At 39.6% G+C, this 12359-nt stretch overlaps 1 protein-coding gene across 1 annotated transcript in view; it reads left to right on the top strand.

The window, feature by feature from the left end:
• The window catches only part of DNAH11 (dynein axonemal heavy chain 11), a 325583-nt gene that overhangs the window by 25805 nt on the left and 287419 nt on the right, over positions 1 to 12359 (top strand). Inside the window, exons 7-8 of the mRNA XM_046021406.1 lie at positions 4998 to 5231; positions 6386 to 6553. Of these exons, the coding sequence (XP_045877362.1) occupies positions 4998 to 5231; positions 6386 to 6553 (402 nt within the window). The remainder of the gene's footprint in view (positions 1 to 4997; positions 5232 to 6385; positions 6554 to 12359) is intronic.

The following is a 12359-nucleotide window of genomic DNA, read 5'->3' as shown; positions in this document are numbered from 1 at the left end:
CCATTTTAAAGGATCCTCATCACATTTTGAGATTTACTAAAACTTAATACTACAAAGCCCTGCTAATTTATCAACTCCAGAGGTGGTTATCTATTGCAATAGGTAGTTTATAAGAAGTCCTGTAAACCTGTGATCCCTGGCCTCTAGTCTATGGCATGGCCAGTTTGCCAAACTCCCAAGCAAATAATGTAGCTTCCTTTGTTGCTTAGTGTTTCTGGCTCCTGTCCAAATGTTCTGATGACCTGATTTCCTTGATTCTCAAGTGAACTTGGTAGTGAATGTGCCCCAACATGTTACGAATCACAAATCAGTAATGGGCCAACTTTCATACCTGGGTCCCCTGAAGAGCTGAATTCTCCCCAAGTCTTCCCCAGTGATCTGCTGTCTAGTTTATTTCTTATATTAACAAGCAGTATATAGTGCCTTTTATTTGTGAGGAACTCTTCTAAGCCTTTACAAAAACGAAAAATGTAATTCCCTATCAATGCGGTGACATAGAGATGCTATTAGTAATCCATTTTATAATTTTAAAAAAATCCCTTGAACTCCAGAGAAGACAAATAGCTTTCCTAAGGTCACCCAGTTTTTAAATGGCACAGTTTCTTAGCCATTACACTAGGCCCCATATTTTAAAATAACAGTTTTGATTTTTAACTACAATGTAATATGTGGTATACTCATGATAATTGTAAAATATTTTCATTGCATATGATTTGTAATAATAGAAATAGTCCTGCACATCTATCACCATAAAATTCAGCCTTTTTATATTTCATATTATCAAAACTGACTTGTATTTATGCATTTTATCACACATGTAATTATTTTTTATTAGCTCCTTGAAAAATTATTTTATTGTTGGATATTTAGGTCGCTTCCAGTCTCCTCTGTTATACACAATATGCAGAAAATGACTTTATATGAGAGTCCCTTTTTCCTTAACTTGGATCATCGGTTTAATATAAATTCCTGGTAATGATCAAAGGGTGCAATGTTTTCATGACCCTTGAGTAACTTTTGATATTTACGAATTTTTTAAAAATGTTGTATCAGTTACATTGCTATTACCAATATGTAAAACATTTTATTATAATTCACCAGCTTTGAACATTACCTTTTTTTTTTTTTTAAGATTTTATTTATTTGAGAGCAAGAAAGAGCAAGCATGAGTGGGGTGAGGGGCAGAGGGAGAAGCAGACTTCCTTCTTCTCTGAGCAGGGAGGCTAATGTGGACTCTATCCCAGGAATCTGGATCATGACCTGAGTTGCAGGCAGACGCTTAACCAACTGATCCACCTAGACACCCTGAGCACTACAATTATTTAAAAAATTGGGGCGACTTATTGGGTATATAGTGGTACCATCTTGTTTAATTTGTACCTTGCACAATTTATGTCATTACACATTTTGTGTTTTTTTTATAATTTTATAATGTAGCTTTCATGTACTTTGTATATACTTTGAATATACTTTGTATATACTTTGAATCTATTGACCTTTAAGGGATTATGAAACATTTGAACCCTTGCTGTGTTAAACATCAGAGGTAATAACTTGGCGTTCTATCATATGTATTTGGCTAATACATCAATGCAATATTTTTAATTTCTGTGGTATTTTAAAGTTTTAGAAAAGTATTGTTTAAATTGAGGAGGTCTCACTTAAATTTGGGTGTTCCACCCTCCACTGAAAAGTTAGAGATCTCACAGCGCTGGCTGTGTCATGGACATTGGCACAGTCCATTATAAGAGCTTTGGGTACCCCTTTGGAAAGGTCATGTGCTGTCTAGATGACCATGGTTTCCACCATTTGCTGTTATTCCTGGTTGGTTCCATTCATTTTCATTCTATGACCGATCTTTCTAGGCATTCCAATTTCAGATCCTTTTTATTTTAGAAGTAAATATGTTTCTCTTCACTTGTTTTCTAACAGTGACCATTAACAGTCATTTAGGCCGGATTTTAAAAGGCATCATCTCTTCATCTGGCCACCTGGCCACCTCAGTTGATGGCATACTGGAGTTTTGATAATGGGGGTCTTTTTTTTTTTTTTTTTTTTAATGGCTTGCTTCTTTTCTCTGGTAACCTGACTCTGTTACCTATTTGTTGTACCTCATTACCACTCTAGGCCCACCACTCCGTCTGTTCCATGGCTCGGTATCTCTTTTGTGGATATTGTTCTTAAAGATCCTAGATGAAGAGGCATGCCCAGGTGGCTCAGTTTGTTAAGCATCTGCCTTTGGCTCAGGTCATGATCCTAGGGTCCTGGGACTGAGTCCTGCATCAGGCTCCCTGCTCAGTTGGGAGTCTGCTTCTCTCTTGACCTCTGATGTTCCACCCTGCTTTTGCTCTCTCTCTCTCTTTCTCTTTCTGTCAAATAAAAAAAATAAATAAAATCTTTGTCAAAAAAGATCCTCAGTGAAGAAAAGTTTTAAGTCTGAGAGGTCAGCTTGGAAAAGAGATGTCGTGTTTGAGCAAAAGTAAGAATCCATAAAAGCACATTTAAAAAAAGCAGCTGGGAGACAGGCATCCAGCTAACATAGTCTCGTAGATAAATTGCTTAATTAATAATTGATTAATTGGCTTATTGATAAATTGGTTAGCAGTATTTTAGTGTATAAGGCCTCTGAGTGGGGACCAGTTCATCCTAAATCCCATGGGTTTTGGTGTGTGCTGAGACCCTTGAGTATGAGAGAACAGAGTACTTCCTACAGCAACACTCTGGAGCAGAGTGTTGCTGTAGGAAGCAGAAAAGAATTCAGAGTTTAAGAGCTAAAAAGAATTTTGAGGTTTACTTAATTCATCTTGCTTCTTTCATTGATGAGGAAACTGAGATTCTCTGAGATAATTTAGCTAATATCACAAAAGCAGTTAGTAGCCCCTAACTGGATCATAACTGCCTCCTGCTGATCGTTTTTACCTCACATACCCTGCTGCCCATTGAAAGGATATAGACTAGATTTTCTTAGGGTATTTAGTACTATGAGTACTATACCCTTGTCTTTGGGAGATTAATTGCTGTGATTGTGTCATTTGTGTGAAGGTCCGTCAGGAAGAGTAACAATGAAAATAAGAACAGCTTGCTTGGACATTAAGTTAAATGCAGGTAATTAAGTCGCTGGGGGCTCCTGAAACAGAGAAGGCAATTGAGTCATTGCCACAGATTTTTTTTTAAGGCTTCCTGAAAGGGCATAGGGCACATTTTTTATAAAGCGTACATAAAGATAAAGGTGTCTGGAAACCCTAGCCTGTACCAAAATGTTAACTCCTTTATAACATGCATTGCTACGGGATTACCGGTGGTTCTCTTCAGTGTTCTCTGTGCAGTGTTAGCAGCGTACAGGCCATGTGTGCTCTTCCAGGCAGTCGCAGTGGGAAGTAAGAGCACAAATGGGAGATCTACAGCTCAAACTCAAAGAATTCTAATCCATAGGGGTTTTAGAAGCTAAACATGAGTTTCTTACTTACAAACCATGGCACAGTCTATATTACATGTAAAACTGTGACCATTATGGGGGGAAGGAGAATACTATGTCTACATTTAGAAAAAAATCCTTCCATCTGGTAGGTGAACTCAATGGCTTTCATTACATACTCCACTGAGATAGGTTAAACTTTCTAATCAACCACCACATTCAAGGAACAAAATTTAAGCCTATGATTTATGTGAGTTGAAGATGCTTCAGGAAGAAATAATATACAAAAGAACCTATAGGATTTATATTTTCTTGAAGTCCTTAAAGAGGGAAATTCTGAATATTCCTAACAAATATGGGTAGGGAAGGCCTGGAAGGTACCTAGATATGACTGTCCTATGAGAAATTGACCAGTGTACATGAATCTGCTAGAAAAAGACCAGAGTCTTTTTTTTTTTTTTTTTTTAATAAGTAGTCTCCATGCTGAACATGGGACTTGAACTTTTGCCTCTGATATCAATGGTCATGTGCTCTACTGACTGAGCCAGCCAGATGCCCCTGCATGGGTCTTTCTTTTTAAAACCCCTCTTACCTTTCCATTTCCTCTACTTAAAACTAGTTTATATAGCATTATCTCCACTAGATTTTATGTCCTGTAATGTTTGTAGAAGAGATGCTTGCTACCGTAAGAAAATTGTGGGTGTGACCCTTAACTATATGAGCTCTTTCTCACCTTTACAGATGACCCACTGCTACCAGGTAAGGTGACCGTATTTTTTAAAGCCCATGGTCTTCAAGAGTTCCCCTTCTGGTTTGTGTATTTCTTTATATGAAGGAAAAAATTATGCAGAATATTTGTAGTGAGAATACCCATGCAAATTCTCATTATACAGTTGTCATACCTGCAAAGCTTAGCAAAAACTTAGTCATTGATAGAAAGTGTATTCAGAAATTCTAGAGTCTCCTGTAGATAATTCTAATGTATACAAGTATGTCATTGAAATCCCAGTGTCTGAATTTCTAGAATTTATTTTTTTGTCTCACAGCATTGCTAGTCCAATTCTAAGGATGTATAATTTAAAACATGAACCTCAGTGGTTCAATCTACTCTGTGTCTCACTCTTGGTTTCTGCTCAGGTCATGACCTCAGGATCATGAGATCCAGCCCCAGGTCAGGCTCAGTGTGGAGTATTCTTGTCCCTTTCCCTCTCCCTCTGTCCCTCCACCTCCCCCCAGTGCTTCTCACTCTCTCAAATGAAATCTTAAAAAGCAAAAACAAAATAAAACAAAAGGATTGAGGGGTACCTGGGGGCTCAGTCTGTTAAGTGTGTCTGCCTTCTGCCTGGTCATGATCCTGGGGTCCTGGAATTGAGCCCCATGTTGGGCTCCTTGCTCAGCAGGGAGCCTGCCTCTACCTCTCTCTCTGAGCCTCTCCATATGCTTTCTCTTAAGTAAATAAACAAAATCTTAAAAAAAAAAAGGATTCATTGAAAAAAAGATTTATTGAAACAGTTGTTTTCACTGAAAAAAACTTTTTTTTAAAACATATTTTTGATCAGAGTTTCCTTTTATTAAAACCAAGGCAATAGTTTACCTTTCACCTGAAGACCTTTTGAAAGGAGAAGTTGAAGACTCTTTGGAAAAGATTCAGGTGGCCATTAACATCTTAAAGACTTTCAAAAAGTCTTTTTTCGACTACAGAAAAGAATTGGCAAGCTATTTTAAGGGAAACAAGGAGCTGAAACCCTGGGATTTCCAGTCTCAACTGGTGTTTTGTAGATTTGACAAATTTCTGGACCGTTTCATGAAAATAGAGGTATTTATTGACTTGTGATTTATTTGTATTGCGGACGGGTTAAAAAATCTTGTTTTCTGTATCATTTGGGAGACAGTTTATTCTGTTTGGGAGGGAGAGAGGGAGGTCTCCTTTCTGGATTATTATGACGTGCTGACAAGGCCAGTGCTCGAAGGGTGTTTTATAAGCTTTACTCTGAGTTCTTTCTTTCTTTTTTTAATTCATTTTTGATCCTTTTAGTATACTAAATATAAGTGAGACTCTCTTCTGTATTAGTGATCTTTGACTTCTAACTTAATAAGCCCTTGGAAGACCATTGTAAATCCAGAATCTTTAAACTGTATTCTTTTTTTTCTTTTCTATGTTTGACATTGAGATTCTATACCTGGAAAACCCATTTGATTATCTAAAATCCCACACTGTCTTTCAGAATATCAATATATGGACTATAAAAATACGAAAGCCCATCATAAAAAAAACATGGAAATATGTGCTGTGTGTCAATGTTTTTCAGATACTTAAACAAACCTTGCATACACGCATGTACAAACATTCACACACGCAGCTGGAGCCGACTGGCTACGGGTCTTTTTTAAAGCAGGGCATCTAGTGGTAGTGCCTCCGCCTCTTTGTGAAGCTCTTTCAAGTCTGGACTTGCTTGTTATCATAAAATTTGTTGTGTTTCATCCAAAATTAGAATGGCATGTTTTGAAAATTCCCATCCCTTAATCAGCCTGAATGCCTCTCAGAGTCTAAGAGCGAAGTGCCTAACAAGGGGCGACTGGTCCCCTGGCCTTAACAGTCTTATGCCCCCTCTCAGTTAGGGAAGTCATTCACTGCAAAGTGGAGGCTGAAGACAGGACTTTAGATATGACCCAGGGATCTGAGGTAGGATTAAAAGGATGAAAAAGTACAGAATCATATGTTTAGCTCTGGTAAAGTAGGTGTTGCCTGGACTACTGGAAAATTCTCAGGAAATGTGAAAATGGGAATAGGATTTTAAAACCCGTGACTTTGTTTATTTAAATCATTTATAACTTTCTGTCATGTAAGTGTCCATTAAATCACTGATTTTTTTTTGAGTGCTTGAAAGTGTTTCATCTTTGCAACTTTAAACTGCTCCTGTCCTGTTCAAGGTGGTGGAAAGATCTTTATTGTACTGTGTTTTTACCAAGGATATATTTGTCACCATATTGGAGTTTGAAAAGCTGGAAAGACTTGAATTTGGTGGTACCAAAGGAGCGATTTTAAATGGACAAATCCATGAGATGATGGAAGAATTTATGGAACTGTGTGAAGTTTTTAAACAGAGCACTTATGACCCGTCTGATTACAATAATACGGTAATATTATACCTTTGCATTTTCATTGCTTAGAGCCCTATAATTTTAAAGCTAGAAAGGATGGAAGGTCAGAGTGGTAATAGGTACCGCCTGGTAGAATCTCTCTAGGATGAAAGAGGTTAAATGACTTGCCCAAAGTCTCTCATCTGCTTAGTGGTAGATCAGGGACTGGAACTTAGGCCTTTGCATTTAGAAGTTGAGAACATTGACAGCTGTTTCTAATGTAACAGTGGACTCAGCCTGGATTTGTTCCTGGCTTATGTGTACTGAAAAGGAAGTTTTCAGATTAACTCATTTCTGTATGACTGATGTCTCTATAATTTGTGTGTTTTATTTTATCCTTTTCCTGAATCACTGGATAATTTTTTGGTCTATTGGAACATTTCATTTCAGCCTATTCACTACATATATTATGAAGATGTATATTTCATATATTTTTGCTGTTCTTCTTTAGTGTTCTTTGTAGTTTCATAATTTCAGGCTCAAGGAAATAAGGGGAAGCTTTCAGACGTAGGTGCTTCTGTTTTCTGCCACTCCCAGCCGGTTCGTGGCCCGGGAGTTGCCTAGGAGGCTCCCTGCAGCTCTAGGATAAGAATAGCTTCATTTCAGTTGTCGGCCAAGAGCGGTGAAGTCTGGGTACCAAAAAAAGAAGAAGGGAAAAAAAAAGATTTCACTCTTGTCCTCTTTTTTTTATACAGAATGTGAATTTCTTCACTGTTGTGCTTATATTTGGTCAAATAATGTGTTCTGTGTAATGCACAAGTACAGTGAGTTAGCCTTATTAAAGACAAGGTCAGCAGACTTAATTCTTTTGAGCTCTAGCCCGCTTTTGAGAAGTGGAAGTAATGGCAAGAGGATGCGGCCATTATGTGTCCTGCTAGTTTGTGCAAAAGTTGGAGGAACCTAGGACCCTGGTGAGTAAGAGCCTGAGCTCATCTCCAGAGCCTGTAAGATGTCTCTCCCATGTGGTGGGCATTCCAGGAATCTGGATGGAATAGAACTCTTGCAGTGCCTTGGCTTAGCTCTCCTGAGGAACTTGGCAGAGGAGTGTAAGACCCACTGCGCAGGGAATCCTCAGGTGCACCTGAGTAGCTAAGTCTGGATTTCCCCATGGTGGGAACACCTGGCAGGTTTTCAGAGCGCAGGGGTTGGAGAAGGAGGCGAGGTTTAGCTGATGTCACTACCTTGGCAATGCCAGAGGTCCTGAATTTATCCTTCTGTCTTCCCAAAGCCTGGCACAGTCACAAACAAGGAGGAATACAATATTCATTTGCTCCTAACATATGTATTTGCTTGGTATTTGTATTTTGGTATTGAGTATTTTGAAGTCCCATTTATTTTGTGAGTAAAATGGGCAAGGTTTACTCCTTTTTTTTTTTTTTTAAAGATTTATCTATTTAGAGAGAGTTGTGCATGTGCTCCCCATGCACAAGCAGGGGGAGGGCCAGAGGGAGATGAAGAGAGAGAATCTGAAGTAGACTCCCTGCTGAGTACAGAGCCCACCATGGGCCACTTGGTCTCACAACCGCAAGATCATGCCCCAAGCCGAAACAAACAGTGAGACCCCAAGCCAACTGCACGCCCCAGGTGCCCCCGGGCTTACTTCTGATGTCCCTGTCTGGGTTGAGACATTAGTAACCTGCCCTTGAAGTTCATCATCCTCCTATCTGGGCATTTCTCTTTAGAAGAGAACCTAGAAGCTCCTTGACTTTGGACCTTCCTTAATATTAAAATACTAACTAACTGAAAGTTCATTTAATTGCTTTTCTTCTGTTGAGGAGTTTTGCCTTTTGTTTCTTTTGAAGATTTTATTTATTTGTCAGAGAGAGAGAGACAGAGAGAAAGCACAAAAGCATGGGCAGTGGAAGGCAGAGGGAGAAGCAGGCTCTCCGCTGAGCAGGGAGCCCGACACAGGACTCAATTCCAGGACCCTGGAATCATGACCTGAGCCGAAGGCAAACCCTTAACCTACTGAGCCACCCAGGTGCCCCAAGCTTTGCCCTGGTTATCAGTATTGCCTTAGAATGTTGCAATGATTATGTATTTTTAGCTTAATAAGCTTTATCTGGGGCTTTTTAGCTGAATTCATTGTATTTGATTTTTATGATGAATTCAGTTGGTAATTTTTTGGAGGCATTTTCTGAAATTATTTCCAGCCTAGTATATTCATACAGGCATATCCTCATGCCCACCGTGTGCCCTTCTCTTCCCGCTGCATATACTTCTGCATGTTGCCTGGTCCCCAGTTAATATACATGAGCGCTGACATAGTAGTTGATTGTATCATGACTTTAGTACAATAATGGTTCAAATATGTTTCAGTAAATTAAAGAAATAATTGCTGATTTGCATTTGGATGTACTAGTATTTGTTTCTTTCAATCACTCTCAAGCCTATAATCAGGCAAAAGAGGTATGCCACCGTGGTCCATTTATAGAACATAGGGGTTTTCTCAGGCATAGCCTTAAAAATATTTCTAGGTTTCTTAATTATTTTTGAATAGAAAGATCACGTCAGGCATTTCTTTGACTTCGTCCTATGGAATTTTGAGATTTAGACAATAAAGGGGAGAGACTTGGATTATTTAGTTGTTGTTGAAATTGATTTGACATTTAACATCGTGTAGATTTAAGGTGTACAACTTGTTAATTTCAGACATTCATATATTGTGATACTGTCATTGTAGTGAAAACTACCACCTCTATCATGCCACATAATTATACTTTCTTTTTAGTGGTTGGAATCATTATGTTCTAGTCACTTAGCAAGTTTGCTATTAAATGAATATAGACACAACAGTATTGTATTAAAATAACAAACTTGCTAAGAGATTTGCTTTATTAGTTGTATTTAATAGCTAGTCAGATCACTTCAGGCCCAGCAGCTTTCCTTTGCTGACATTTTGAGGTGTTACTTGTGTAGTTATCTGGAGAATTTTCTTTAATCAGGGGTGGTGGCTATTCGTGAGAGGAATGTCCTGGCTCCACTTAGTCTCTTGTTAATCAGAGTCCATTAATATTTACTGAGTAATTGCTAGGTACCAGGAGTTATGCCGAATCTTCACACATTCCTGTTTCATTCTCACTATAACCCTGAGAGTGATGTCCAGGCGGATAACAAGCAAATTACCTAAGATGCCGCGGTCCCCTGGGAGGGGACCCGGTTCCAGCCCCGAACTCTGAAGTCCATGCCCAGCACTCTCCCTTGTGCCACTCTGACTCTTCAGTATTTGCCTCCCTTGTTGTCTCCTCATTGAAAGGAAGGGAATAAGTTCATCTGGGCAAGGGGGGTGGTGCTGTGGTTGGAGGATCAGCCTGAGCGCCTGTGCCCCAAGGTGAGTTGATCCCAAGATACAGTATTTTTTGCTTCCAGTCTGTCATTATACCAGAATCAAATACATTTTCCAGGTTGTTCTTTCGTTAATCCATACGAGGTTGTATTCCAGTTTCTACAGTTCGTCCTCTGTTCTGTTCTAGTCTACTGAATGATTAATTCTTCTATTACTGGATGTAGCATTTTCTAATTTTAGTGATTAAAAACTTGTTAACCATCTACAGGATTTTCCTATGTCTCACCTGCTTATTTTTTGAGATAAAATTTATTCTTTAAAAACATGACACTCTTTTGAAAACATATCATGCAAAAAGGTAGTCTCCTTCTTCTTATCCTGCTGTCTTATTCCTTAATTTTCGACTTTTTTCTCCCCAAAGGCATCTACCATTAGGAGTTTCTTGTATAATATTCCAATGAGGGGCGCCTGGGTGGCTCAGTGAGTTAAAGCCTCTGCCTTCAGCTCGGGTCATGATCCCAGGGTCCTGGGATCGAGCCCCACATCAGGCTCTCTGCTCAGCAGGGAGCCTGCTTCCTCTCTCTCTCTCTCTCTGCCTGCCTCTCTGCCTACTTGTGATCTTTGCCTGTCAAATAAATAAATAAAAAATCTTTAAAGAAAAATATTCCAAAGATACTTGGTTCATGCACTAGCAAATCCATGTGTGGGTTCTCTTGCATTCTGCTTTTGCACAGATAGCCTTCTCTACACACCACTTACACCTTGCTTTCGTCACTTAATATATTTTGGCAGTCATTTTGTATCACTACAAAAGCATTGCCTACTTTTTAAAGAATTGCATCTTATTCCATTGTATTTACGACTATTTATTTTTAAATGTTAAAGTAATAGATAACATTCTTTAAAGATACATTTAGGAACTTCTGCTTCTGGGAAGATGAAATAGATGTACTTTTCCATATACCTTTTAGTAAGTAGGGCTAAAGCATTGATTACTTTATATAAAATAAGACTCTGTAAGATTAAAATAAGGCCAGTTGGCTAGGTTCTTCTCTTGTTACCTGAAATTTACCTAGACATGGAACTGGATACACTGGCAACCTGGAAACACCAATGGGCACAGGCATAACTTGCCCCAGTAAAACCCTGATCTCCCTTAAGAAGGGAGCAGCATAGTAAGAAAACTTGTAGTTTTCTCTAGTTTCTCTAGTTCAGCCAAACCCCACAGAAGAAACTGTGTCCTACTTCCATTCATGCCAGCAAAGACTGAGTGGGGAGCCTAGACTTAAAATCAGTCTGGGGATACCTAGGTGGCTCAGTCAGTTAAGCATCTGCCTTTGGCTCAGGTCCTGATCCTGGAGTCCTGGGATCAAGTCCCACATTGGGCTCCCTGCCCCTTCTTGCCTGCTCCTCCCCCTGCTTATTCTCTCCCCACCCCCCGCCCCGTCTCTCTTTCCTTCTCTCTCTCTGTCTCTCTCTAACAAATAAATAAAATCTTAAAGACGTCTGTAACAGGTGCCTCAGCCCCTCCCCCACACCACTGGGATGCTGCCAGAGATTGGCTAATTAGAGAGCTGTGATTGTCATCCTGCCTGGACACTAAAGAGCTCCCACTTTGTGGTGTCAGTGGAGACCCCATGAGAATCCTGGACTTTCTTCATCATCCAGTAACATACTTACCCTACTGGGGTAGTGTCAGAGGAAGCCTGCTGGAGAGTCAGGACTTTGACCATGGCCAAGTGGTAACCAGGTCACCTGCACTAGCGTCTGTGGAGACCACATGGGGAACTTGAATACCCAGCTATGGTAAAGTGCTTCCCACATTTTGGTATTAACCAATGCCAAGGGATAACCTGGACATCTGTCTCTACCTACAGTGATGAGGCTGGAGCAGTATTGGAGAAAATCAGCGAAAACAAGTTTTAAGATCCAGAGTCTCATAATATGAAAATGTCCAGAGTCAATTGAAAATGACTTATTATACCAAGATCCAGGAAGGTCTCCTCCGAATGAGAAAGACCACTATAGATGGCAACATGGAAATGACAGAGATGTTAGAATTCTCTCACAGATTTTAAAGAGCCAGGCTAAAAATGCTTCAATGAGTAATTATGAACATACTTGAAACAAATGAAAAAGCAGCCTCAGTAAAGAAACACAAAGTTTCAGCAAATAGATGATAGAATGAATGGGAATTTTAGAGCTGAAAAATAGAAGAAAATATGAAGTACGGGGATATGAGGTTCAATGGCAGAATGGAGGAATAAAGAATTCATGCACTGGGGGGTGTCTGGGTGGCTCAGTGGGTTAAGCCTCTGCCTTCAGCCCAGGTCATGATATCAGGGTCCTGGGATCAAGCCCTGCATGGGGCTCTCTGCTCAGCAGGGAGCCTGCTTCCCTCTCTCTCTGCCTGTCTGTCTACTTATGATCTCTCTCTCTCTCTGTCAAATAAATAAAATCTTAGAAAACCAAACACGCACTGGAAGGTAGAGCAATAGAGACCCCTCAGTCTGGACT

Source organism: Meles meles, chromosome 10, assembly GCF_922984935.1.
Source record: "Meles meles chromosome 10, mMelMel3.1 paternal haplotype, whole genome shotgun sequence".
Taxonomy (NCBI): domain Eukaryota; kingdom Metazoa; phylum Chordata; class Mammalia; order Carnivora; family Mustelidae; genus Meles; species Meles meles.
Note: the sequence above shows the minus strand (reverse complement) of the source record. Positions and strands in the feature narration are given on the sequence as shown.